The sequence below is a fragment of the Protomyctophum bolini genome (genome assembly GCF_963924005.1).
Source record: "Protomyctophum bolini genome assembly, chromosome: 10".
Lineage (NCBI taxonomy): Eukaryota > Metazoa > Chordata > Actinopteri > Myctophiformes > Myctophidae > Protomyctophum > Protomyctophum bolini.
The window spans coordinates 16,140,231-16,168,074 of NC_137871.1; the positions used below are offsets into that span (position 1 = coordinate 16,140,231).

The following is a 27,844-nucleotide window of genomic DNA, read 5'->3' on the forward strand; positions in this document are numbered from 1 at the left end:
CACTTTCTAAATACACGCGTGCCTCCAAACTTTTGCGAGCCAGTCGCGCAAAACAAACCCAAACAGGTAAATCACACAGCATGTTGCATCCTTCTCAATGTTTCTTGCTTAATCGTTCGTTTGATTTATCCATACATCGCCCTGTGTGTGTGTGTGTGTGTGTGTGTCGCGAACCGAAACAGGTAATCACACAGCATGTTGCATGCTTCTCAATGTTGCGTGCTTAATAATTTCATTTATCCATACATCGCAATTGCGCCTGTGAAGGCTGCAACAACGAATCGATTAAATCGATTAAAATCGATAATTGAATTCGTTGCCAACGAATTATCTTAGCGATTATTATCGCGGGTGTTTTCCAACATTAAAATGCAACATAAAGCTGCTTTCTTTTTACCGTTCAGTAACGGCACTAGGCTGAACGAACAATATGCAACGGGTCGTATAAACACAACACAAGATTGTCTTGAACGTGACCAGAGTGCTCCGCATCTATTCTACCCCTCTCTCTCTGAGTCTCTCACAACTTCAGTCTCCCCCCCCCCCCACACACACCGCAACGATCCTGTTGCAACGTTAGCTTGCTAGCCTAGCAAGGTTGTGTTTACTGTTGATAGCTTTAGCAGCTATCGCTAACATGAGGAACAGCAACAACAAGTCCTCTTTGGCTCTCCGTGTTCATCGGATTCTTTATCTTACATAAAGAAATACGAGCGACCTGTTAAAGAAGTTAAGAACACAGCGTGGGGACAGAAGTCACAGTGACAGACAAAAATGGAACCAAATGGACTCAAAATTGATTTTACAATAGAAATTAAAATATAAAAATTGGGGTCCCAGAGATAGAAATGGAAAGAAAGACAGTCAGCTATACACGGTCAACATTACAGATTACAGTATCATTACAAGTAGGAGTGGCAATGAAATCAAATTGGATAAAAAAGGGGGTAACATATTAATTTTGAAGGAGTATTCATTTTTATTATCTTTATTGTTAGTTACAACATGCCTAAAATAACTTGAAGCTAATTTTTTTAAGTAATTGCAAAAAGGTGCCATAATCCGATGAATCGATTCATCGTTTAAATAATCGGCCGATGAACCGATTATGAAATTAATCGTTAGTTGCAGCCTCACATATATATTTACTACAGTACACTATGCCTACACGCTGGCCCCAGTGTGTGTGTGTGTGTGTGTGTGTGTGTGTGCCCCTCCTCCCTCCCCCATGGCGCTGGCGCTGTGGAATGTCTAAAAAGTTACAGTGAACCTCGCCACAGCCATTCACACAAAGCACGCCAATTGTTGCAGCCTACACAGATCTATTCAGGCCCATTCAATTAATCTATCACTACATTAGTTGCCTGTTCAATCTATCATCTTTTGTTTTACTGCCCATTATATGAAGCATTAACACATTTGCAGACTTTTTCTGGTTGGAGGACTATGAAAAACTGGAATTTTGTTTTAGGAAAGGTACTTTTGCTTTGCCAGACTTTTTATGCAGGGCGTGGGAAATAAGGCAGAATGTTTTGTTTGTGTAACAAAAAAAAAAGGGAATATCAACAAAACATATCTGTTTATTGTACACAATGCAATATTGAATGCAATGACATGGTGTGTCCTGTAAGCCCATGTGGGCTGGACGCCTTTGGTGCATGACACAAAAATCAAGAAATCTATCTATCTATCTATTCAGGCCCATTCAATTAATCTATCACTACATTAGTTGCCTGTTCAAAACTATTTTAAACTACGCTTTATGAAATCATTGTTGCAGCCTACACAGATATATTCAGGCCCATTCAATTAATCTATCACTACATTAGTTGCCAATCACTCAGCAACTCCATAACGACTCATCAATTAATTGGAGCAGCCTTACCACAGAAACACAGATTACATGGACATTCAGAATTTCTACACAACAGACATTTGATGCATGGGGATGCCATTATTTCACCTTCAGCTTTGCCAATGTCAATGTATGCTTATTGCTTTCTCATTCCTATACAGCCCATTGCATTGCTCTGTGTGTGCGTGTGACACACAGAGAGTGACACCTCCCCCCTGCTCAGTGTGCGCGTGTGTGTGTGTGTGTGTACACATCTATGTTACATTATGTATGCACTACTGACATTCTGCAATAACACATTTTACTGACATACAGTTTATCATTACTTCTCATAACCCAATATCTACATTTTTCATCTACCATCTCAGCACAGCAGCATGACGACAGCCACCAAACACGGACACATACCTGTTCATTGGAAACGCCTCTGGCCACAGGTAACTACACACTAATATCATTACCCACATGGTAGTACCAACTTCACAAATATTTACATTGACTGCATTAATGCAACAGCAGCATTATTACATAACTATTGCACCACAGATGATAACATTAGCTATCATAACAACATACAATTTACGTTTCTCCCCTACCATCTCAGCTCCCAGCCATGAGGACAGGACAACTACCACATCACCCCCAGAAACACACATCAGACCACAAAGAAAACGCACATCACTTTCAGCAGATACACGCAACGCCAAACGGAAGCGTTCCACTCACGCAACAGCACCAGAAACAGGTAATCACACGTTCATAACATGTTGCATGTGTGTGCTTTACCAACTTCACAAATATTTAAATTGACTGCATTAATGCACAGCAGCATTATTACATAACTATTGCACCACAGATGATAACATTAGCTCTCATAACTACATACAATTTACGTTTCTCCCCTACCATCTCAGCTCCCAGCCATGAGGACAGGACAACTACCACATCACCCCCAGAAACACACATCAGACCACGAAAAAAACGCACATCACTTTCAGCAGATACACGCAACGCCAAACGGAAGCGTTCCACTCACGCAACAGCACCAGAAACAGGTAATCACACGTTCATAACATGTTGCATGTGTGTGCTTCTGACAACTTCTGTCTGTGTTTAATAGTTTTCAAGCCCGTGCATTGTTATCTTTCTGTGCTTGCATGCACTTTCCTATTCTCCATTTTATCAACATACGTGTGTGTGTGTGTGTGTGTGTGTGTGTGTGTGTGTGTGTGTGTGTGTGTGTGTGTCACTTTAATGCAACAACACCATCATTAAATAACACTTCTTCCATTGATGACCTACACTTGCAGTTTATCATTACTTCTAACAACACAATATTTACATTTCACCACTACCTTTACAGCTCAGCATCATGAGGCCAGCCACCACACAACGACACACACCCGCTCATTGGAAACGCCTCTGGCCACAGGTAACTAACTACTCATCTTCTCCCATTACCCCTGTACTGCACTTTTGCTGATAACCATTCACTCCATGACCTAACATGCATACATTTCACAACTCTCATCACTTCTAATAACTCATTAATACTCTCCTATCTACCTTCACAGAACCACAATCACGCATGACCAGACAAAAGACAACACACTTCCGAAAAGCCTGGACACCACCTCAACTACTTACACACAGCAATCCATTACAGACACCTAGGATGGACTCGGTCTGCATTTCATGCCATGCTCTCATGTTCCCCTGGGAGACGTCAAAAGGTCCTGTTGGGAAAAAAACCTTCAGTGCCTGTTGCCGTTATGGCCAAATTCAACTCAAACCATTCATGGACCCACCTCCTGCACTAACATCTCTGTTTGCCAGAACGTCACCACAGTCAAGGGAGTTCTTTGACAACATCAGACAGTACAATGGCTTGGTTTCTATGGCTTCTAAGTCTGTGTCTGGCACGAAAATGAACTTCAGAGGACGTGGCCCACAACCATTCAAGATGAGTGGCCAGATGTACCACCTCACTCCCTCAGCAGTCTTTCCTGACAACACACACAAACCCAAATACTCACAAATCTTTGTCTATGACCAAGACAATGAAATTAAGAACCGCCTTCATCACGCAAGGGGAGATGGAGTTAGGGAAGACACTTTGACCTTGATTCAGGATGCCCTGAAAACAGTTAATCCTTTAGTCAGGTCCTTTAAGAGCGGAGCGGAAATGTTCAACCTCAACCCAAGTGAGGACTTCACCATTGTGTTCAAGGCCAAAAGCTCACAGGGAGCACACAAACGTCATCTTAATCCAGATGTGACTAATGTGGTTATTCTGGCACCCGGGGAACAAACACAGCCGAGGGATGTTGTACTCTACAGAACTGCAGCTAATGCACCTAATCAGAGACAAACAACACGAATCAATGCACTCCATCCTATGTATGATCCAACCGCCTATCCCATAATCTTGCCACATGGAGATGCCGGCTACAGCATTGATAATCACATTATGAAAGTTCATGCAACTTCAACCACACAAAAAGTCAGCCTTCAAGAATTCTTCCGATTCCACATGCATCCCAGAACTACCTCCTTCAACACTCTACTGAGGTCGGGGAGACTTGGCCAAGAGTACTTTTGCGATCAGTACAGCAAGATAGAAAGCTGCCGGATGATCTTCTACAGGAGGAAGGAACTGCAAGACAAATACAGGGTACATCAGTATTCAGGTCTGTCTGACATCCTGGCTACTCAACAAACCCAGCCAGGACAGACTGAGGCTGCCCACATTGGTCAACGCATCATTCTTCCAGCTAGCCACACTGGGAGCCCCAGATACCTGTACAAGCACTATCTTGATGCCCTTGCAATAGCAGCCAGATACAAGAACTTTGACTTATTCATCACCATGACTGCAAACCCACGGAGTGACGGTGTTCTGCAAAACCTCTTTCCAGGACAGCAGCCCAATGACAGACCAGACATTGTTAACAAAGTTTTCAAATGGTTCTTGGATAACCTCCTCAAAGACATTAAGTTGGGTGTCTTTGGGAACATGAAGGCTAGAGTACACACCATTGAGGGACAGTTGAGAGGACTGAAACACGCTCACATCCTCCTACTCCTACATGAGACCTTGAGTGTTGATGACATCGATCACATCATTAGGGCAGACATACCCAACCCACAGACAGAGCCACAGCTGTATGAGCTGGTGTCTCAAACAATGCTGCATGGACCCTGTGGAACAGTCAACCCCAACAGCCCCTGCATGGTCAATGGCATCTGTACCAAGAAATTCCCTAAAGCATACTGTGATGAAACTCGCCTACCTCACAATGGCCATGGCTACCCAGAGTACAGAAGACCCATCAACGGTCACACTGCTAGCAAGCACGGCTTTACCTTCGACAGCAGATGGGTCGTGCCTTACAACCCCTGGGTCCTTCTGAAGTACAAGTGCCACATTAATGTTGAATTTGTCGGCTCCTTTCACACCATCAAGTACCTCTACAAGTACATCCATAAGGGAGTTGATGTTGGCACTGTCACCATTGAAGATAAGGATGAGATTTCCAGATTCATCAATGCCAGGACAATTGATGCTCATGACGCACACTGGAGAACAATGGAGTACAAAATCCAGCACAGAGTCCCTGCTGTCTTCAGTCTCGCTATCCACACAGAAGGCCAACAAAATGTCATCTTCACAGAAGGCCATGCACAGGAGGCCCTGACAGCAGCCAAACCCACTACATTACTGGCCTTCTTCCAGCTAAATGTCAGTGACCATCACGCAAGGCAACATCTGTACATGGACATCCCAGAACACTACACTTGGAATTCAAACAGCCACATGTGGAAGGAAAGATCTCCAACATCCACGCACACGCACACTCCAACGACAATAGGAAGGATGTCCAATGTATCAGTACTCCAGGGAGAAAGATTCTACTTAAAAATGCTCCTGGCTCATATCAGGGGACCAACAAGCTATGACGACCTTAAAGTGTATGAGGGCAACCACTACACAACTTTCAAAGACACAGCACGAGCCATGGGCTTGCTGGAGGACGATGGAGAATGGATCACTGCCATGCATGAAGTCTCAAGTTATGCATCCTCAAGAAAACTCAGAGAAACCTTTGCTATCATCCTCCAATACTGTCACCCATCACAGCCCAAACACCTCTTTGAAGAATTCTTCGAAAAGCTCAGTGATGACTTCCTCCATGCAGAAGCCACTGCACAGATGTGCCCTACAGATGCAGTAGACAAGGCATTTATCCACAACCAGGTACTACTTGCACTGGATGATGAGCTCTCACAAATGGGAAATCGTCTATCCAACTACACGGACATGCCACAGCCAACACCACTAACTGAGCAGGAAAAGCTGACACAAATTTTCACATCAGAAAGATTCAACAACACAGAACAAGAAGAAATTGTACAGCTGCTTAGTCCTCTACTGAATGTGGAACAGATGGCACTCTGCCAGGCGGTTTATCAGGCAGTGAATGCACCAAAAGAGGACACCATCACAAGACAATTCATTCTCAACTCCCCAGCAGGCTATGGCAAAACCTTTACATTTAAGGTCATTGCAGCCAACATTAGAGCACAGAATGGCATTGTGCTGTGTGTTGGCAGCACAGGCTTAGCTGCTCAGAACCTTGAGGGTGGCAGGACAGCTCATTCAAGATTTAAAATACCAATCCCTATCTTTGAAGACTCCGTCTGTGCCATAAAAGCTGAGTCCTCCCTGGCTAAGCTAATCAAAGAAAGCAGCATAATCATTTGGGACGAGATCTTCAGTGTTAACCGCTTCAATGTAGAGTGCGTGGAAAGAACACTGAGGGACCTGATGCATTCTGACCAACCTTGGGGTGGCAAAACTGTCCTGTTAGGTGGAGACCCTAGGCAGACACTCCCCGTTATCAAGAGAGCAAGCAGAGCCCAAATTGTTAGAGCTTGCATCCAAATGTCTCCACTCTATCCTCTCATGAAAGAACACAAACTACACTTCAACATGAGGACTGACATAGCTGAGAGGGAGTTTGCCAACTACCTCCTGGACTTGGGGGAAGACAAAATCACACATGGAGATACTGCCATTCAAGTCCACATTCCACCACAGCACTTGGTAAAGGATATGGATACTCTCATTTCAAACACCTTTCCTGACCTGCACAATGGCTGTGTCCACAAAGACAACCTTCTTAAAGGCACTGTATACACTCCATTAAACAAGGACATACGCGAAATCAACAACAGGTGCTTAGCTGAGTTCCCTGGACAAGAGAAAATCTACTTTTCAGCTGACTCAGTTAAAGAGGACAACTACAAGGATTCTCTGCCTATAGAATTCCTCAACTCACTAACACCCTCTGGAATCCCTGACCATAACCTGAAGCTCAAACTAGGAGCTCCTGTCATGCTGCTAAGAAACTTGCAATCAGGTCGCGACCGCACTCTCAAGAACGGCACCAGAATGGTGCTGGTGCAGATGATGGACAAAGTACTTGAGTGTGAAATTGCACTAGGGACAAACAGAGGTGAAAGAATCTTCCTTCCAAGGATCCCGCACTATGACAGAGGTGAGGAGTTTCCCTTTACCTTCATCAGACGACAATTCCCTGTCAGGTTAGCTTTCGCCGTTACCATAAATAAAGGTCAGGGCCAGGAAAATGACAGAGTTGGCATCTACTTGCCTCAGCCTGTGTTCGCACATGGCCAACTGTACACAGCCTTCTCTAGGGGAAAGAAAGCCAGTGCTGTCAAAGTTTTAATAGACAATAATGATGAGGGCAAAACTGACAACATTGTTTACACTGAACTCCTTTAATTGTCCATAAATCACACTTCAGACTCTGCAATGGCACCAAACTGTTTTTCCTGAGAACCCTCAACAACAAACTGCTGCTGTGCAAAATTGCAGCCACACAAAAGGAAGTCCTGATCCCTAGAATCAAGTTCATTTCTGATACTCAACATTCCTACTTTGAGTGGGCCAGACGGCAGTTTCCAGTCCGCACCGTTTTTGCCACCACCATCAACAAATCCCAAGGACAGACACTTACAAGAGTGGGGGTCTGGCTTTCGTCCCCTGTCTTCACTCACGGACAGCTTTATGTTGCCAGCTCAAGGACGGGTAACCCAGAAGCTCTCACCTATGCCATAAAGCAAAAAGAAGGACAGCCAGAACATCATACTACCAATGTGGTTTTTCAAGCCTTGCTTCGCGCTGTGCTTCCTGGCCCTACAATCCCCATTGAGGTAAGGCTGTTGCATTGCTACATATGTCATTTCTACACATAATATAAAACTGCTGCTAACCTGAAGATCATTATGATCAAACAAATCACTATCCTTTGTTTCACGTCTGCCCTGGTGGACATGTTTCTCCCATTATGCAGGCTCTACTGACCAAAACTTTTCTGTGTCTCCTTTTCTACAGGCTCAACCATGACAATCTCTGGAACCAGAAACACCCCTTCCACATCACCCCACTCCTCCACGCCCTCCTCTGGATCAGCTGCCCAATATAATTGTTCCTTTACTAAGTTGGCCTTTCCACAACAACTGTGTTCACTGTTGGGGGGGGAGGAGGGTCCACGTGTTGCAAGGCCAGGGCTCTAAGGGTGTTTTACACTTTGAAGTATTGTAGTAGTGTATCTAACATGTTAAAAATGACATAGTGCACTTGATTGTAAAATGTAAAATATTTTGGTTAGTAGAACAGTTTCGTTAATTAACCTCAGGTATACATTTGATGAATATAGTGCACTTAATTGTACAATTTAACATGTTGATTACAAACTGCTGCTATGCAAAATTGCAGCCACACAAAAGGAAGTCCTGATCCCTAGAATCAAGTTCATTGCTGATCCTCAACATTAACATTCCTACTTTGTGTGGGCCAGACGGCAGTTTCCAGTCCGCACCGCTTTTGCCACCACCATCAACAAATCCCAAGGACACACACTTACAAGAGTGGGGGTCTGGCTTTCGTCCCCTGTCTTCACTCACGGACAGCTTTATGTTGCCAGCTCAAGGACGGGTAACCCAGAAACTCTCACGTATGCCATAAAGCAGAAAGAAGGACAGCCAGAACATCATACTACCAATGTGGTTTTTCAAGCCTTGCTTCGCGCTGTGCTTCCTGGCCCTACAATCCCCATTGAGGTAAGGCTGTTGCATTGCTACATATGTCATTTCTACACATGTCATTTCTGAATAATATAAAACTGCTGCTAACCTGAAGATCATTAGGATCAAACAAATCACTATCCTTTGTTTCACGTCTGCCCTGGTGGACATGTTTCTCCCATTATGCAGGCTCTACTGACCAAAACTGCAGCTTCTTTTACTATTCACTGTTAACATTAACACTCACATTTTGTGCTTGAGTCATCCCTTATCTGTGTCTCCTTTTCTACAGGCTCAACCATGACAATCTCTGGAACCAGAAACACCCCTTCCACATCACCCCACTCCTCCACGCCCTCCTCTGGATCAGCTGGCCAATATAAGTGTTCCTTTACTAAGTTGGCCTTTCCACAACAACTGCGTTCACTGTTAACATTAACATTCTTTCCTACAAATACACTCAGACTCCATTAAAAATACACTGAGACCAACATTTTACATGTTTTGACTTTGTCAACCTTTGCTCCCACAGAAGCTCTCACCTATGCCATAAAGCAGAAAGAAAGACAGCCGGAACATCATACTACCAATGTGGTTTTTCAAGCCTTGCTTCGCGCTGTGCTTCCTGGCCCTACAATCCCCATTCACGTAAGGCTGTTGCATTGCTACATATGTCATTTCTACACATGTCATTTCTGAATAATATAAAACTGATGCTAACCTGAACATGATTATGATCAAACAAATCACTATCCTTTGTTTCACGTCTGCCCTGGTGGACATGTTTCTCCCATTATGCAGGCTCTACTGACAAACTTTTCTGTCTCCTTTTCTACAAGCTCAACCATGACAATCTCTGGAACCAGAAACACCCCTTCCACATCACCCCACTCCTCCACGCCCTCCTCTGGATCAGCTGCCCAATATAATTGTTCCTTTAACAACATGTTAAAAATGATATAGTGCACTTCATTGTAAAATGTAAAATCTTTTGATTAGTGGGACATTTTCGTTAATTAACCGTAGGTATACATTTGATGAATATAGTGCACTTAATTGTAAAATGTAACATGTTAATTCATTTCATGTATAGTAAATGTATGTAGGATAAATGGACAGTCATGGTTCCTATTGGGACCACGACTTTAAGGGGGGGGGGGGGGGAGTGTGATACCCCACACACATACTGAGTAGTGGATGTGCCTGCCTATTGCCTAACTTTCATCCTGTAGGTGAGCCTGGGTAGGGCATTGGCCCGATGGCTGATGGGAGAGCACCTGGGCCCGGTGTCTCCCAGAGGCCATAAATACCACACTCATCCCAGTTGACAAGAGAGATCCAGAGGAGCCACACCTGCTGCCTCCACTCCCTTCATTAGCCTCCATGCCTCCGTTCCTTTATGTTTGATTGTTCTTTCCATCCACACATGCACCACACCATGTATCACACATCCATACACTACACCTACACCACTGACTCACTGACTACACATTCCATATAATTTGTTATGTTAAGTACTGCAGTTCTTTTTAGTTCCTTATATAGGCCTATTATTTAATAAATCATATATTGTTCATCTTTCGCACGTCTCCTGCTCCGAATGTTTGTCAAGGCAAGAACCAGCCATGACAATTCTTTCCTACAAATACACTCAGACTCCATAAAAAATACACTGAGACCAACATTTTAAATGTTGTGACTTTGTCTACCTCTCACAATTTCCTTCCTCCAATTTGCGCTGCGCGCCGCTAGGATGAGCGGGCCGAAGGCCCGCGAAATTCTAGTATATATAATGACTGACTTGGGTCTGACATTGTCTAGCATTGGAAACCCATACGTTTTTATTTATATAATATATATATATAATGACTGACTTGGGTCTGACATTGTCTAGCATTGGAAACCCATACGTTTTTATTTATATAATATATATATAATGACTGACTTGGGTCTGACATTGTCTAGCATTGGAAACCCATACGTTTTTATTTATATTATATATATATATATATATATATATATATATATATATATATATATATATATTGAACAAGGTGGACCACCTTGTTCAATTCATCAAAGAGTGACAATCAAACAATAAAAGTGACTGGTTATTAAATTTGCTCTCTTCTGTTTAAATGTACTACTATTATGGTGATATTATAATATTATGGTGAAATTATATCAATGGAAAATAAACAGGCTAATACGTACCAATACATATATAGTATTTAATGCTATAAAAACATGAAAATAGATTAGGCTCCTTCAATACAATTCATATTACCATAATTGGTTAGTATAGATTAAATATAGGAGGGGCGTAGAGGAATGGAGTTAATCAATGATAATATTTTATTTGTGGATATAAAATATAAATTATATATTTCCCCTCAAATATCTTAGTTTTACCAACATTGTTAATGTGAAAGAGTTTCTATATGCTTATTTATTTAAATTGTGATAATTGCTATAGCTATTGGAGCTCTGGTGGTCCCAGACAGACAGGGGACGTAAAGAAGAAATTATGCCCGGGTAGAAGGCTTCATGACTGGGGGAGACTGGGAGGAGTGACTGGTGTTGACATCGCGGATCGTCTGACTCTGCCAAAACGGAACAGTTACCCTCCAAAAAAACACCTCCATTCAGTTTCATTGTAACTGAGATTTTCGATCATAATTCATAATTTTTTAATACCGTATTTAGCTATAACGAGTGCAAATGTTCAATGCTAATTGACAGTGCTACTCTGCTACTACCATAGACCGCAGGGGAAAAAATGGCTACTCTCAGCCGCACAAGAGGAGATTAGACCCCATCCCTCCCAGAGAAAATCCCATAGCCTGGAAGGACGATCGGCCTGGCTCGGCCAATGATATTGATTGAACGACTCGTTCGAGTGACTGGTGGGTCCGTGCCATAGAGTATGGTCCGTGCGGGAGATCCTATAGTTTACATGAACGAAATGAACGAAATGAACGAATCATTTTAGTGAACGAACGAACGACCGAACCGTTCACTGAAAAGAACGAAAGTTCCCACCTCTAATGATCAGCCAATCAGGGATTGAGAGTTGGTAAAATTCTATATCCCATCGCCCGGAGAGAAAGTCCCGTTGTGATTGGCCAGAGGTTAGAAGCCTGATAATATATAATATCAGACAACTACAACCACTGATACAATAGTAAAAAATATATAGAATATAAACGGCATCAACAGGTTAATAAATAGCTGCAATACATACCTTGGAGACAGTGGTGGTCCATGTAGACTGGTATAAATTGTCTTTGCAGGTTGGGCGGCGTGCAGGTATATGCATGCACACACCCCTCTTTGGTGACCAGACACAGTAGGCTGGCTCTAGATTGGATCAGTAAGTAAAGGCAGGAGCCCATCTCCTGTTGATTGATTGATTGAAATATTTATTAAGAGTTTGCAGAATTACAGTACATTTCAAGCACAACTCAATACAAAGACTGTTAACTGAGTGGACGACCCAATAAAGCATTACACTGGTTTACAAGTGGTTCCACCATGTTCAAATCATCAAAACATTTAGAGACGTACAAATAGACACTTCTATATAGCCAAAGAACAGAACAGGAATTCATCATAAAGGAGGTAAAAAATGGAAAAGAAACATATACAGTGAGGGGAAAAAGGGGTGGGTGGTGGGGGATTCTACGGGGGCCAGTTTCGAATTGCAGCCGTTTGAGAGCGGTTTTGAAGGAGTCAAGGGATTCGCATGTCTTAATGACTGTTGGTAGGGCGTTCCACATTTTGGTGGCATAGGAGCGGAAAGAATTTAGTCCCTTGTTTGTGCCGCACATGGTTTGTTGCACTCCCTCTGGTGTTGTGGGTGTGGACTTAATTAACATTAAGTATTTAGACAGGTACATGGGTATCTTGGTGGTGTAGCGAATCTTGTGGACCAGACCCATTGCAAGATGCTGTACTCTGTCATCGACCCTAAGCCATTCCAGCCTGTCAAAGTGGGCAGGGGTGAGGTGGGTTTGGGGGGGGGGGGGGGGGGGGGGGGTGAGGCCAAGTAGGAGCCTGACCAGTTTGTTTTGGGAAGTCTGGAGCCTTGTTTTAAGGGCCTTTGAGGTTCTGTGGTAGCGTGAGGCAGCTCAATGTTCACCCTGCTGGACATGACGCAGGTATACCCCAATCCAACCCTTGGTTCCGTGTGACGAGCAGGGAGATACTGGGTCATTTTTTCTTTTGGTATGATCGAACCCCAACCTCAGAGTCTCAGGGCAGACACTCTAACCTCAAGGCCACTGAGCTGGTATAATTGCACCGACGACAGTTCATCATAGGTACTGCAAAGCCTGGTGACACGCGTTTGGATATACGCACCAGGAGCGCTCATGTATTGGCTCCGTGCTTATATGCGAACACACTCAAGGTTAGGGCACACTCAAAGTTGGTGTAGTCTACGCCTGCAGGCGAGGACTAGAGTCCTCTGGCAGCAGCCACACAAGACAAAGGGGGGGGGGTGCATAAAGTCAGAGGTTTAGTTATTACCAACCTAGGAACATTCATTAAAAATAAAATAAAAAAATCTGTCTGGAGAGATTAAGTTACTTAATAAAAAGGTGACAGGATATTAATTCATAACATAACCTGGCCAGCATGGAAAGGACAAAATGGACTAGGATTGGAGGGCACAGCCTGGATCTCATTTACAAAAAAAAAACCCACAAATCACACAAAGGATGTTTAAAATGTATACTTTATGACAAAATCTGAGCCTTAACAAACACTGAAGGAAACAGGAATACTTGTAAAAAATAGTTACTTGTAAAAAATAGTTACAGTAATCAGCTCTACATTAAAGTTTAAAATAATAATGAGCATGACATTTACAACAGTTTCCTTCCCTACAAATTCCCATATTTAACATTTTGGTAATAAATTCAACAACCTGTAATAAATGGAAAAACCTCCAATAATGTACAAATCAAAATATTTCAAATCAATACCATTATATCAATATCATTATTCAAAATTTGAACACACTTTGAACAAAGATGATGATGCAATAATGTGATGAGGGCCTCATCACATCCTCTGTCCCTGAAAAAGATCCTTTATTTCAGGTCAATAAAGCGGATGTCCATGATTAGCAGAGTGTGTCTTGGTAGAGGTCTGGGCGCTGGTGACAGCACAGTCATCACCTGCGCCTGAGTGTCCACAGCAGTCACCACAATAAAGCCACAAACCGGACTCTCCACTATACCCCTTCTAACTCCCTCCTCTCCGTCCTCAGCACAGCTCACGCTCAGCACATGATGCGTGAGGTCTCGCCCTGGCGTCACAGGCACCAGCTTTAACTGCGTGTCGTCCTGAGACATCCCCAGCGGCAGGCACGAGTCTGGGATGGACGGTGCCCCGATTTTGTAGATGCGGACATCTGAGAAGCGCACATCGAAGGCATGAGGGTAGAAGGACACGGCGCGGAAGCCATAGAAATACTCACGGATCTTTTCGTCGCGAGTCTCCCGCCGACACTCCTTGGTGCGCTCTACTACCCCGCCAGACTTGGGCAGGAGGACCACCCGCACAAAGTGTGGAAGGTCTCGTTTGAGCTCATTGTAGAGCCTCTCCTGATCAAGCACCAGCACCACGTCCACCTCGAAGGCAGAGGCACAGTGCACCAAAGCCTGATAACCGGAGCCCTTCACCCAGCCACAGGTGTTGATGATACAGCCTCCAACACTGGCTTTCCTGTTCACCTCACAGCGCTGGGAAAACACTTCAGCCAAGTTGGACGTCAGCTACACGTGGAGCACAGACGGAGAACAGGGAGAGAGGCACGCAACAACAAAAAGGAAGAAGGACAAAGATTTAAAAAAAGAAAAAAAGATCTAATCTAATATGTAACAACCAGTTTGGTTAAGAGAAGAATAATTCAAGACTGGCTAATAAGACGGGCTATGACTATAGATGTGGCGTTTTATTAAAGGTTCCAAAGTGCCTTCACCTTATTGTAGAGTTTGATGTTGGTCCCTGGGGTGGTAGAGCCAAAGTGGAATACCAGAGGAGCCTGGACTGAAAAACCCTCCTCAACATCTGCTGGACGCTCTATACACAGCGCTGCCACGGTTCCTGGGACCGACACCTAAAGCATCAGAAAAACAGGAACTCTTAACCCATTGATGCCTGAGGCCAAATCTGGGAACGCCTTCTAGGGCCTGACCTAAGGTTTCTGAAAACCTTCAAATTCTGAAGATTTTTTTTTTTAAATAGTTATGTTGCTACATGTATAGCAATAGCTGATGAGACACAGAGAGCACGGCCGGCATCAAGGGTAGAACAACGTATACGTTACACCAGGCGTCAATGGGTTAAAGGGACATTTCACCGTTGGAAGAAACTGCAGTCACTCAATGTTAATAGTATTTGTGGCAGATAATAGTAGCACAATTTGAACCCTATGGCCAGAAAAATAATGAAGTCTGTGTTTGACTAGGGTTTGACGGACCCCAAAAATTATATGTGGTATGCCTCCGCCCCACCCCATCTGAAAATATGTTTTTCCAGGGACCGACCTACCATAAGAAAATATTTGAGTTAAAATGTTCTGTAATAATATATATTCAAAGATTTGAGGCAAATCTTCACGATAAAAAAAAAAATAGCAGACCTACAAGCTCATAGCGCAGCACAGTGCTGCGCTATGAGCTTGTAGATCTGCTATTTTTCAATAACTAAAGTATAACATACACGAAAAAGGGTTCCCGCCCAAAATGGGTTAAGACTAGTAGAACGTTTATGAGACAAAAGAAGAAATTAAAATGATCATCATATCCTCTTCTTTCAGATTCAGTTTTGGTATAAAAGAAGAGAAGAATTTTTAGCTAATTTCTAGTGTTTGAAATGTAATCATCATAGATCTATTCAAAGACTATTACCATCATATCTTAGATAATGACCATAAATCATTCATAGTACACTTCTTACCCCACTCTGTCCTACGTCCAACTCCACCAGTGTAGGCCTCCTGCCAAGTCTTACAGCATAGTTTAGTAGCAACCGGCACACTGTGGACTTCCCCACATCTGTAGGACCTACCACCATCACCTGCAACATGGCACGTCAAAAACAATCGATACTTAACTACACTAATAAGAAACATGACATTTCTGTGCCATACACAGGTTTTGAACGCATTCAGTATTTATGCCAAACACATTGTTTAATACCCATTTCCAACCACATCTTCATAGAATTGTTCATTACAAATGCTCATCATCATCATCATCATACTATAATTCAGCCAATGTCTGTCTGTGTCAGTCTGTCTGTGTGTCAGAAACATTGTCATAGCTCCACACTGCCTGCACCAAATCACTCCCACTTTTCACACATAATTTACCATAATAATATGGAGGTCTTCACGAAGCCCTTTTTTCGATTTGACACATTAATGAATTTATTAGTGAATAAAAAATGCGAAAACGCACCCAGGGCGCAGTACCCCCCGCGGGGGGAAAATATCTCACAACGGGTAAGGGCTAGTGTTTTAAAATGACCAAACCTGCCTACCAACATCACTGGTAGGCTGGTAACTGTCCATCATCTTCCTCTGAGACACAGAGTGAGTAGACAGAAATTGTGCCATCTTATAATGAAAATATGGTTGAAAATGGGGTCCTTTAAATATACTTATCTTCATATTCACTGTACATTATGTATATGTACGTATACATAATACAGAGCTGATTATTATAACTCGAATTTATTGAAAAAAAACAGTAAATGTTTTGCAACCAAGTTTACATTGCGCTTCATAAGGATCGCTTGATGGTTTCAACCAGCATCAACACTTCATTAAACTTGAAATTCCACATTGCTGTGCCGACATGGTTTGCTTGCACTCACTGTGGTGCCGTTAAGTTGGTTTTAAGTTTAATATATGTCAGACATGAACTAGCCAGTTACGTTGACAGCTTAGTGGTTACAGGCTGGTAAACAGAAGTTCACCTATTTGCCTCACAGCTCCAGTTGAAGTGCCAAAGAGATAAATAGGGAAGCGACATGTGGGATTGAGTTATTTCTTTACAACACACTTGTGTTTGTGGTCTACCGTCTATTTGTATTTACTTATTAAAGTCGAGGACAGGCAGTCATCTGAGAGGCTAAGGTTACACAACATATTTTAATTGTCTCCACCAGGCCAAAGGCATGGGGAGAGAGTATGTAATGTTTTTGCTATTACTCCTCCAGATTTTGTCCAAAAATCCCGCAAATCGTTACACAGATCTGTCTGATATTTCATATTCCATCCTAATTCGTTAACATTGGCTTTCTAATTTTGCAGGACTGGCCCATTTTGAACAAAAAGCCTCAAATCATGAAAGCAGCGTGCAATTTACGTGAAATCTTCATGCACTTTCCTACTAGGCTGAGGAATATATCCCACCCTTTTCACATTGGCCTGTTATAGCGCCACCAACATTTGGATTTTTGCAAAACACATTTTTGGAACAAAATGCCTCAAATCATCCAATTGCCATTCACGGCCACAAATGGCACCCTTTTCACATTGGCCTATTATAGCACCACCAGGAGACCACAACCTGACCTGCCCTGGTGGAGACCTGTGCCCCAAGGCCCAGGGCACTTTTTCTAGTTTGGTTTGAATTCATACAAAAACTCAATCGCCAAACCAAACAGGATCAGTCTTTCTCACATGCATATTGTACACAACTTACCCTAGGCCCACTCTCATTGTCTCTCTCAGCATGTTTTCTCATCTGTTCCAAAGCAGCATGTGTATTGAGGTACAGTAGCATGGGAGTATCCTTGGATACATATGCAACCTGCGCATTGAGGGATGTATGTTGATCACAATCAGAAATAAATTGATATGACAAGAAAGGAGGATTACGGTTGTATTAGGTTCTATTCAAAGAGCCACACTGAGTTAGATACTGTACGTTATCATATAAGAGCACAAAAGGCACATATTTGTACACATCTTTCAGTTCTCACCTCTGTTTTACCATACAGGGACACACCGCAGCCCTGCCAGGTGAAAACTGCTATCTTGGAGCCTGGTCCAAATGTGTACTTCTTGTTCCGGTTGAGCTCTGAGCCAAAGATCTCAGCCATCCCTGTGAGGAGCTCCAGTTGGACACGTTCCCCTGCCTCCACCTCAAACCGAAGCTCAGTCTCCTTCTCCAGGTCAAACCTGGTGCCTCCTGCTCCGGGTACTGGCACATCCTCACTGGTCTTATCTGCACCTTCTGTCGCCATGGCTGTCAATGTGAAAATACACAATAATGGTAAATTATTATAGTTTCATGCTTTCATTGACATTAATAAATATTCCCATTTCAATAATTTAAATAATGACTCACAGTCCATAAGAGAGCGGAACATATTGCAGACATTCAATGCTAGACAATTACACCACACTGAAACACAAGGTGTTGGAGTTGCGCTGCCCAGCTTTGTGAGTTTGTGTGAATATTAGCTTTGATTTTATTGGCTGAGCACGGAATTGACATGATTTGATTGGCTGAGCAAAGAAGTACGTGTTGAGGACAAAAGGTGAGGACTGAAATTGTGATTAGCCAGAATTAGACGATATGATTATTGATCATAAGAGCGCCGCTAACTTCACACGGGTAAAAAATGTAGTATGGCAAATTAGTTTATGTCATTGATTGGTTGATGTATTTATTATCATTTCATACATCATATCACAGGGTTATTTTAATGGGGATAAAAATCCTCACCACAGACCAGGACAGAATTAATTTTAAGACAAGGTTTTTGTACAGTCACACGTCACGCACATCATTTTAGCAAATTAGCAGCTAAAGTTAATAGCTTCAGTCTCTGATCGACCACAAAAGCTCTAAACGTGAATATGCAAGTATCGTAATAATATCTGCTAATTATTAAAGCACGCTACTTACAAAGCAAGCCGGAAGCCTTATTTGTAGGAGAAATGTTAAAATTACGAAGCGCTGGATGGATTTTCGTCTAAATGGGCGACCATGTTTGTTTCGTTGCATCCACCGCGACCAGTCGCACGGAGATGACGTCATATTCATTTTTTACTTTTCTATTCCTTGACTTCCTCACCTTGAAATAGAATTGTATTTATAGGTGATTTGTTTCTTCTTTTGATACTTGTTTATATGTTTTTACATAGTATCCAATCCAATTTATTTATAGCGCATTTCATAAATCAAATGTTTCCATAATGCTGCACAAAAATACATGTTATTTGACAGTACATTAAATGTTGATAAAATAATGTAAGTTAGATACAATAAGATAAGAAACCATAAAAATAAAATCAACAACCAGCAAGGAAAACTTGGTTCAGGCAGGGGTAGCCAATTCATGATTTGAGGCTTTTTGTTCAAAACGGGCCAATCCTGCAAACTTTGAAAGCCAATGTTAGCCAATTAGGATGGAATATGAAATATCGGACAGAACACATAGACTATAGAGATAGTGTGTAACGATTTGCGGGATTTTTGGACAGAATCTGGAGGAGTAATATCAAAGAATATTAGTTTTTCAAAAGTCGGCCTCCTGGTGGCGCTATCACAGGCCGTTCAGGGAAATTTGGGGCAGAGGTTCATCGTTGGCATCCAGGGAGTGCAAAACATACTCTCTCCCCATGCCTTCGGCCTAGTGGAGACAACAAATAAGTCATGTAAAAGAATAATTTTATTTAACACAGAATTTAAACAAAATCTACAGGGTTGTGTTATTATTATGAGTGATGTGATGGTTCATCGATGCACCACTAGATGTCGCCATGTATCCAGATCTTGTGGTCCTTGGAGCTTAGGTCTTCAGAAGAGCAACTGGGATAATCCCCATTGGTCGATCTTCATCATTTTGCTTCCAACAGCCACAAAGTCTGGATGGAGGGCTGTACCAAATTAGAGAAACATTCACAGTAAATGGCAAATGCGCTACCAAACACAAATTATCAGGCATTCTTAACAAAGAGATGGCTATTTGCAGAGCACATGGATGGGCACAAATGCTGCAAATACTAGCTTTACAAATGAGCTGGATTTTATTGTTCCGAGTTATGCAATTAAACCCCAAAACATTAGCATACTGTAATATTCAGTATGCTAGTGTTTTGGGGGAAGTCTCTTGTTGTCTATGCAAAGGTTAAACAGCTAGACAGTAGACACCCAAGTGGAAATATTGTTCTACTATATACTCTTTGAATATTGCCAATATTTTCTACCCTTTGTGAGTTTATCAATTATCATATAAAAGCGAGCAAACATCCAATTGACGAACCATCACCAGGTGTCTATACAGCTGCCTTCAAAGCCTCCTCCATAGCAGTAACCACATCATCAGGCTCAGGGAACTTCAGCTTGCGAGGTGGACCCTTCTTTATCCCCGTCCATAGAGTCATTTCTTTTTGAAAAGGGTTAGAAGGAACAAAGTCAGTTACAGAAATAGACTCATGGATTTAAGGAGAAAAAATCAAATGTATGGCCATTGGCCAAGTCCCATTATCCTATTGTGAAACAGTGTGAAAGGAAAGTGGGCAAGTTGAGAGCGGCACAGCTGTTTACAAAGCAGAGGGGGGAAATATACCATCAGGAGTCGCTAGCCGCAATCAAGCACGTTTTTCAGATTTCTAGCTGCGTTTCTCCATCAGTTTTCCGAAAAACGCGTCCAGTGTGCAACCACCTTTAGATCCTATTTTTGATATCCGGAATCTAGAGTTGCAATACATTGATAGCCCATACATCCAAACGGAAAAGTCTGATCTGATTGTAATTAAACAACTGCAGCTGTATGGAAAGCTTGGATTATCATCTTTGTATCTGCCAAGTCTTTGTTTCGTAAAAATCCACCATAGACATGTTATTAGTTACTTTGTCAATAAATTCTGTGCAGGTGATTATTTAAGTATTAGAGTAGTTTGGAAGCGCTCGTTGGTGAGTTTAATCTATTTTCTGAAGTATGGAAAGTGTTGGGAGGTGGACGGTGGTGCAGGCATACAGCTTCAAATACATGAAATATATAACATGTGTTTATGAGAATGGCATATAATAATATGACATACGTTTCCTCCACAAATTATTTATTTCCCAAAGTAGGCTATAAAAACAATAAAGAAAGGTTAACTAGTATTTTACTAGTCTGTAGCACACAGTATATCTTGTAAGGGCAATTACTGTAAATATTAGCCTAGAATGCTCTCTAAAATCATGGCCCAAATGAAGTGAAACAAAACACCCTTCTCCTTACCCTTCCCTTTGTCCATCAGAGTGATTTCAAAGCTGTTCCTGCGGGGTTTCTCTGGGTTTAAGATCACTTTCAGCTCAGGGTGCACAGCCAGGAGGGCCCCTCTCACCCCCTCGGCATTACGCCCATACACCTGTCAGCTCTTGCTGCAAGGTCAAACAATAGGTCAACAGTCAGGTCAGACAAATTAATTATGAAGAGCGTTATTGTGTGAAAATTGTGTGATGGATTTTACAGGTTTTATGGGCATACAGTATGACTGGCTAATATTGTCGGTCGATTTGATAAGAAAAACTTTGAGTTTTAACCGAAAAGTACCACTCACCAGTGTTCAATGACCACTCTCTGGCCTTCAGAGTCACTCTCAGTCACTTCGTCTTTCTCTCTTTTCTCCTCAACCACTTTCTCCTCCGCCTTGCGCTTCACTCCACGACGACCTAACCAACACACATTGAAGGCCCTATGGTTATGGTTGCGAAGCTCTGGAAGTTTGGATAGGTTGCAGAATTTGCATTAAAAAAGTCTTACCTTAAATTAAAGTTTATTTGTATTCTTATTTATCTTGTTTTTGGTTCTAACCTATACTCATCCTGTGTTTCATTCTTGCTACTGGTGCTACAATCACACCTGTATTTCCCATAGCTATCTAATATATTGTCTATATAAGATAGGCTATCTTATCTAGACAATATCTTATAATACTTTGGGGAAATAGACATAAGGCGATACTAGGTCTTGTGACAATACCTATACCGTTGACCAGATGTCCCCCTTTGCGTGGGACAGTCCCTCATTTCCAAGACTGTGTGTCCCACAAATTGAGACCCTGTCCCACATTGTGACTGGCAGCCATCAGTGTTCAAATGGCCTAGTCCCCTAATTTGTCTCTTTTCCTGCAAGATGTTTTTTTAAGCGTGTTAAAATATCATGAGAAATATGAATCGCCCCTAGGGATAGGGGTACAGTAGGCTACAAAGACAGCCATATCCCTCATGACCAAAATGTGCATTTGAAAACAAAATGTGAGATGCCAGATGGGTTTCATAACATTATAGAAAATATTAGGCCTATCATCAAATATGACATCAAGGCATTTAATAGCAACAACCACCCTGTCCCACACAAGTGATACTGCTCTGTCCCAAAAACAGTTTGGATCTGGTCACCCTACCTACCTACCTACCTAATGTCTACTATCATCACCTAGCCCCGCAAGCAGAACCCGAATGTAGTAAAGTTTCTGATACTTTGTAAGCGCCCATCAAATTTCATAAAAGCTTTATGTAGGGTTCCGAGAGGGGCTAATCATCACCATGCAATGGGGAGTTGCATTACAACCATGCACTGTCATCCATGTTTTTCTCGCGCCCCTATGGCGAAAAAATAAAACTTCTGGGAACCATCCAACACGCATCACATCCCACTTAATAGTTATCAGTAGTATTTTTTCTTTCTTTAACCAACCAGCTTGTGTGGTCAATAGATCTTTAACTTTTCAAACCTCGCTATGTTTTCGACTGAGTCATGTAGCCTACAATCCCAGCCCATGTAAAATGTATGCAAAGTCATTTCAATAGTGTGATTTTCTGTGGAACGTGTTTTTTGTATAACTATAGACCTATCCTACACATTTACATAAATTGATCTTTCAAAACCATGCAGGGCAGGCAACAGCACATGAAAACAACATGAATATCATAGTAGTAGGCTAACCGATCACTTCAAAATGTTTATTACTTCCTTGGAAATCTGCAAATGGACCTTTTACGTCTCAGAGTCAGAGCTAAGTAGCTAACATAAACTATTAATTTCTAATCTTAAATATACAGTATTCCTTCACCTACCTACTCCGGAGGCCATTGATGTTATAAAACTTTAGCGCGCTAGAAACTTATGAATGTATGGAACTTAAGGAGGGAGGTAGACGAAACCATTTTTTTCTTCTTCACTTCATAATACTTCGGGACGGGACGGCTTGTGGTGACCTAAGAGAGTGGCGACACTAGCGTTGACTCCTTGCTTAGAGTAAGGTTGACTCCCATTGTAATCAATGGAATGAGGAAGCCATAGGAGCAATGTTTGGAACTATAGCCCATAATGAGTGTCATGGCAGCCTCCGTGTCCCTCTGTCCTCACAAGGCGTGATGCACTGACGCCCGTATTGACAGGGTAACAAGAAGACTCGCCACTTTTACATTTTTTGGCGAGTTGTCTTGACGCCGCGCCAAAAAGTGAAGAAAACTCGCCAGATGTGAAGAAGACTCGCCCCAGAAAGTGAAGACGACTCGCCAAAAGGGGAAGAAATCTCGCCAAAGGTGAAGATATCTCGCCGGTATTCGTAATCACATATAAGAATACTTTTACAATTTACAATTTAGGCATTTAGCAGACGCTCTTAATCCAGAGCGACTTACATTAAGCAAGAACAAAAGCATGGGAATACATCACATAAAGACATTTATCATGAAACATGCGTAGCTAAGAAAGTAACAGTGGAATATCTATAATGAAACTATACATATAAGCTATACATCTATACTACTATGCTACACATATGTACTATGACGTGCTATGACTACTAGAATTGCTATCTAAGGGGGTGGGGTAAGTGCTATGGGCCATGATGGAGTCTGAAAAGGTGGGTTTTCAGACTACGGCGGAAGATTGGGAGTGATGCTGCAGTTCTGACTGCAATGGGAAGTGCATTCCACAGTTTTGGAGCCAGAAGGGAGAAGAGTTTGGGACGTGTGGAGCGTTGTCCCGGCGTTTTTAGTGAGGGTACTTCCAGCTTCCCTGCGTTGGCTGATCTGAGTGAGCGGGAGGGTTTGTAGGGTTCGATCATACTTGCAAGATATGGGGGAGCCATACCTTTGGTTGCTTTGAATGCCAGCATCAGGGTTTTGTATTCTGTGCGGGCAGCGACCGGAAGCCAGTGGAGGGAGCGGAGCAGGGGGGAGACATGTGAGAATTTTGGCTGGTTGAAGACCAAGCGAGCTGCAGCATTTTGGATCAGCTGGAGAGGCTTAAGTGCACATGCTGGTAGGCCAGTAAGGAGGGAGTTACAATAGTCAAGTTTTGACAAGACTGTTGTCTGGATTAGGAGCTGGGCTGATTCCTGGGTGAGGAACGGTCTAATTCGTCGTATGTTATAGAGTGTGAACCTACAGGATCGAGTGACAGCTGTGATGTGAGTTTTGAACGAGAGCTGACTGTCCAGGACAACACCAAGATTCCTGGCTGTTGGGACAGACGTTACCAGGGCGTTGTCTATGGAGATAGTTAGCTCCCGCATAGGGCAGGACTTAGCTGGGAAGAAGAGAAGCTCAGTCTTGTCTGGGTTCAGTTTGAGGTGGTTGGAGGACATCCACTGTGAGATGTCAGCCAGGCATGCGGTGATGCGCTCTTCCACCTGAGTGGCAGAGGGGGGGAAGGATAGAAACAGTTGTGTGTCATCGGCGTAGCAGTGATAGGATATATTGTGAGCAGAGATGATAGTGCCAAGGGATTTAGTGTACAGTGAGAAAAGGAGGGGACCAAGAACCGATCCCTGTGGGACCCCAGTTTGGAGGGTTCGGGGGGATGATAACAGACCTTTCCAGGAAACCTGGTAGGTCCGGTCGGTGAGGTAGGAAGAGAACCACTTTAGTGCCGTTCCACCGATGCCTAGATCCGCTAGGGTGTCTAGGAGCAGCTGGTGGTTCACTGTGTCACTTTTACATGCCTTATCTACCCAATTGGCATGACAGGCAAGGTTCCGTTACGTATTTGTATATGAAACTAGGTCATATCCACAGAGACAAAATGTAATAATGCCACATGGTCTCAGATGTGCATCATTCTTCCATGCTAGCCTAGACAAAGTTTGGGAGCCATTTCCCCCCAGCAGTTTTGCTTCTATGTAAGCAGAGGAACAGAGGGCCAAGAGCCACAGGGTTGGCCAATCAGGAGGTCTTCAGTATGTGATGCTGTGTTGTTTTCCTTGTTGTTGTTTTTTTTATTTATTATTATTATTTGAGAGCAAATATGTCTTATATCATATCACAGACACAGTCACAGATGTCGTTTTTAACACATAAGATGTCGTTATAACATACCCAAGCAGAAAAATAAATCCCACATGGCAGCAATGAGCCACCGTACGCTGCCAATTGGCCTGGCAGTCATATTTACAATACATTGACTAAATAATAATTAATAGACTGAGACTGTCACCACTTCTGTTTCTGCAAACAAACAAGGGCTATACCTCCAAGAGTGAGGAAGTGTGATTGATTCATAAGCGTTCATTTTCTTCTCTCCACCATGGCCACAGAATCACCTCTTTCACGTCTGTTGGTCTCTGTTTCTTTCTGAATCACAGACAAACCCAGTATGTATACCACCCAGTTGTACACATGCACGCGGAGTTGAGTTGCTTAAAGTAACTTTGACTATCAACTTTATCTGACTAGTGACTTTGTCAAAGTATTGTTTCACAATACTTACAAAGACAGTGTCGGCGGCATACCACCTCAACAACAGGGAGGCTAAGAGGGAAATCAATGTGTTTGTTGACAGCAAGCGCCTTGAGTTCCAACAAGCCCCAAAATACCTTGGGGTGCGCTTGGATAGAACTCTATCATTCAAGCAACACCTTGAAGACGTGAGGGCCAAGGTCACATCAAGGGTCTCACTTATCCGTCGCCTCGCTGGTACGACCTGGGGAGCTTCCGCCAACACATTGCGGATCTCCACCCAAGCCCTGGTCTTCTCTGCAGCTGAATACTGTGCCCCAGTCTGGTGTAGGAGCCCACATGTCCAAAAGGTGGACACAGTCATTAACAACTCGCTCCGAACCATAACTGGCTGCCTGAAGCCCACCCCTGTTTCCTACCTGCCAGTTCTTGCAGGAATTGACCCGGCCGGCCTCTGACGAGAGGCTGCTACCATCAAGCTGGCAAGGAAAGCCAAAATAAACGACTGGCACATCCTACACAGCACTACAGTGGAGGTAGAGCCCCCAAACAGACTCAGGTCCCGCCACCCTTACAACAAGGCGGCGCAATAGGGCCCAGCCAATCAGACGAGGAATGGTTCAGGGCCCAGCCAATCAGATGAGGGCAGGTTTAGGGCCCAGCCAATCAGAAGAGGGCTGGTTGGAGCCCAGCCAATCAGATCAGGGCTGCTTTAACGCCTTACGTTACTAACGCGTTGGTTCCAACACTGGTAATGAATTCGTCTCATGATCCTGAAAGGTCTCTTTTTCTCTGCAGCAGTAGCTACCACAGACGTCAGGGAGTGAGTCTGAGTTGGGGACCTGCTGTGAATAAGACGTGTGCGTGTGAATGAGGACACACACGTCAGTGAACATGCAGTCACACGCAAAATGAACACGCCAACTCGTACAAGCTGACTCACAGCTTTGGCCAAGATAAACACATCAGCCATCTGCAGGAGAGGGATGGAGAGAAGAGGGAGAGAGAGGAGGGGGGAGCAATGCCGGTGTACAGACAAAGACAGTGACAGCATCAAAGGAGACGCAACAATGCAGAGGGAAGATGTTTTGTAGTACAAAGCGTGCATGGGCACAGTACTTCTGACAAGCACATCAAAGACGTGAGCTGTTGGACTCTGGCACTCTGCTAATGAGCTGTTATTTTTGTTCTTAAACATGAAAAAATTAAGATGAAGGTCCTTTACAATGCAGATATGGACAGGGATAATAACCTCCTACAATTCTGACATTAATTAATGACGATGCAGTCTAATTGGTCACGACTTTCTGTTGAGACTGTCTCAACAGTCTTGGCTTTGTGACTGTATGGTTTGCAAAAGCTTAGAAAGTCTTTGATCTTGGCTCACTTTTAGGTTGCCTATGAATGTCCCTGTGATTTGAGAACATTGTGCCAGACTAACATGTGATAATGGTTCCATATCATACCGTATATATCTACACAGGAAGGGCCCTGACTTGTGCATGCATTCATCATAACCCTTTTCAGACTAAATGAAAACTTTGGACCAGGAAACATAGACCAACAATCCAGTTGTTGACATGACCGATTTTGTTTAAGATATCATGTCAATACCCTCGCCTCAACCTTTCTTATAGACCCCGAAATGTTATGTTTAAGTTATCAAGGAAGGCTAGAAAATGGGCACAAATAAGAAACTGAAAAGGTCCTGAAAGATGGTGTAGTGGAGTAGAATAATAAATTATTACAATTTTAAATACTCAACCTATAGTGATACTAGAGTGAGGGGGGGTGAGAAAAATCTGGAAAAATGAGATATAGAAAGGAAAAACAAGAGAAATGAAAGTTGACATTTATTTATTTTTCACTCAAAGACTTGACATAAAGCTCTGTGTGTGTGTATGTGTGTATGTGTGTGTGTGTGTGTGTGTGTGTGTGTGTGTGTGTGTGTGTGTGTGTGTGTGTGTGTGTGTGTGTGTGTGTGTGTGTGTGTGTGTGTGTGTGTTAATGTGACAAGCATGTACATGTATCTACAGTATCTACAGTATGTATGTGCATCATAATCATTCATCATGATGGTGAGAATGGATCTGGTGAGGGGGCGTGCCATGTTGACAAATTGACAAATGTCACACCCGGGCAGTCACCCCAGCCTGCCCCTGTC

General features: G+C 42.9%; 4 protein-coding genes across 4 annotated transcripts; 2 read left to right on the top strand and 2 right to left on the bottom strand.

Moving 5' to 3' along the window:
* Nucleotides 1-1,302: 1,302 nt before the first annotated feature.
* Nucleotides 1,303-3,447, top strand: LOC308322596 (uncharacterized protein; the record flags this gene model as incomplete). The annotated part of the gene is made up of 5 exons (XM_080773967.1): nucleotides 1,303-2,292; nucleotides 2,460-2,600; nucleotides 2,770-2,910; nucleotides 3,219-3,287; nucleotides 3,430-3,447. The coding sequence occupies exons 1-5, from the start codon at nucleotides 2,233-2,235 to the stop codon at nucleotides 3,445-3,447; spliced, it is 429 nt and encodes a 142-aa protein (XP_080630093.1). The 5' UTR covers nucleotides 1,303-2,232.
* A 217-nt stretch (nucleotides 3,448-3,664) lies between these two features.
* Nucleotides 3,665-10,123, top strand: LOC308323079 (uncharacterized protein). The gene is made up of 4 exons (XM_080774681.1): nucleotides 3,665-8,095; nucleotides 8,277-9,004; nucleotides 9,261-9,616; nucleotides 9,808-10,123. Exon 1 carries the CDS (start codon nucleotides 3,753-3,755, stop codon nucleotides 7,662-7,664), a length of 3,912 nt encoding a protein of 1,303 aa, XP_080630807.1. The 5' UTR covers nucleotides 3,665-3,752; the 3' UTR covers nucleotides 7,665-8,095; nucleotides 8,277-9,004; nucleotides 9,261-9,616; nucleotides 9,808-10,123.
* A 3,576-nt stretch (nucleotides 10,124-13,699) lies between these two features.
* Nucleotides 13,700-19,531, bottom strand: clp1 (cleavage factor polyribonucleotide kinase subunit 1). The gene is made up of 6 exons (XM_080774669.1): nucleotides 18,904-19,531; nucleotides 17,972-18,237; nucleotides 17,692-17,799; nucleotides 15,938-16,057; nucleotides 14,958-15,095; nucleotides 13,700-14,751 (listed from the first exon to the last, which is right to left on the bottom strand). Exons 2-6 carry the CDS (start codon nucleotides 18,233-18,235, stop codon nucleotides 14,065-14,067), a joined length of 1,317 nt encoding a protein of 438 aa, XP_080630795.1. The 5' UTR covers nucleotides 18,236-18,237; nucleotides 18,904-19,531; the 3' UTR covers nucleotides 13,700-14,064.
* Nucleotides 19,532-19,651: 120 nt separating this feature from the next.
* selenoh (selenoprotein H) lies at nucleotides 19,652-23,204 on the bottom strand. The gene is made up of 5 exons (XM_080774670.1): nucleotides 23,071-23,204; nucleotides 21,552-21,663; nucleotides 21,230-21,372; nucleotides 20,264-20,386; nucleotides 19,652-19,877 (listed from the first exon to the last, which is right to left on the bottom strand). The coding sequence occupies exons 1-4, from the start codon at nucleotides 23,084-23,086 to the stop codon at nucleotides 20,277-20,279; spliced, it is 381 nt and encodes a 126-aa protein (XP_080630796.1). The 5' UTR covers nucleotides 23,087-23,204; the 3' UTR covers nucleotides 19,652-19,877; nucleotides 20,264-20,276.
* Between the last annotated feature and the right edge of the window lie 4,640 nt (nucleotides 23,205-27,844).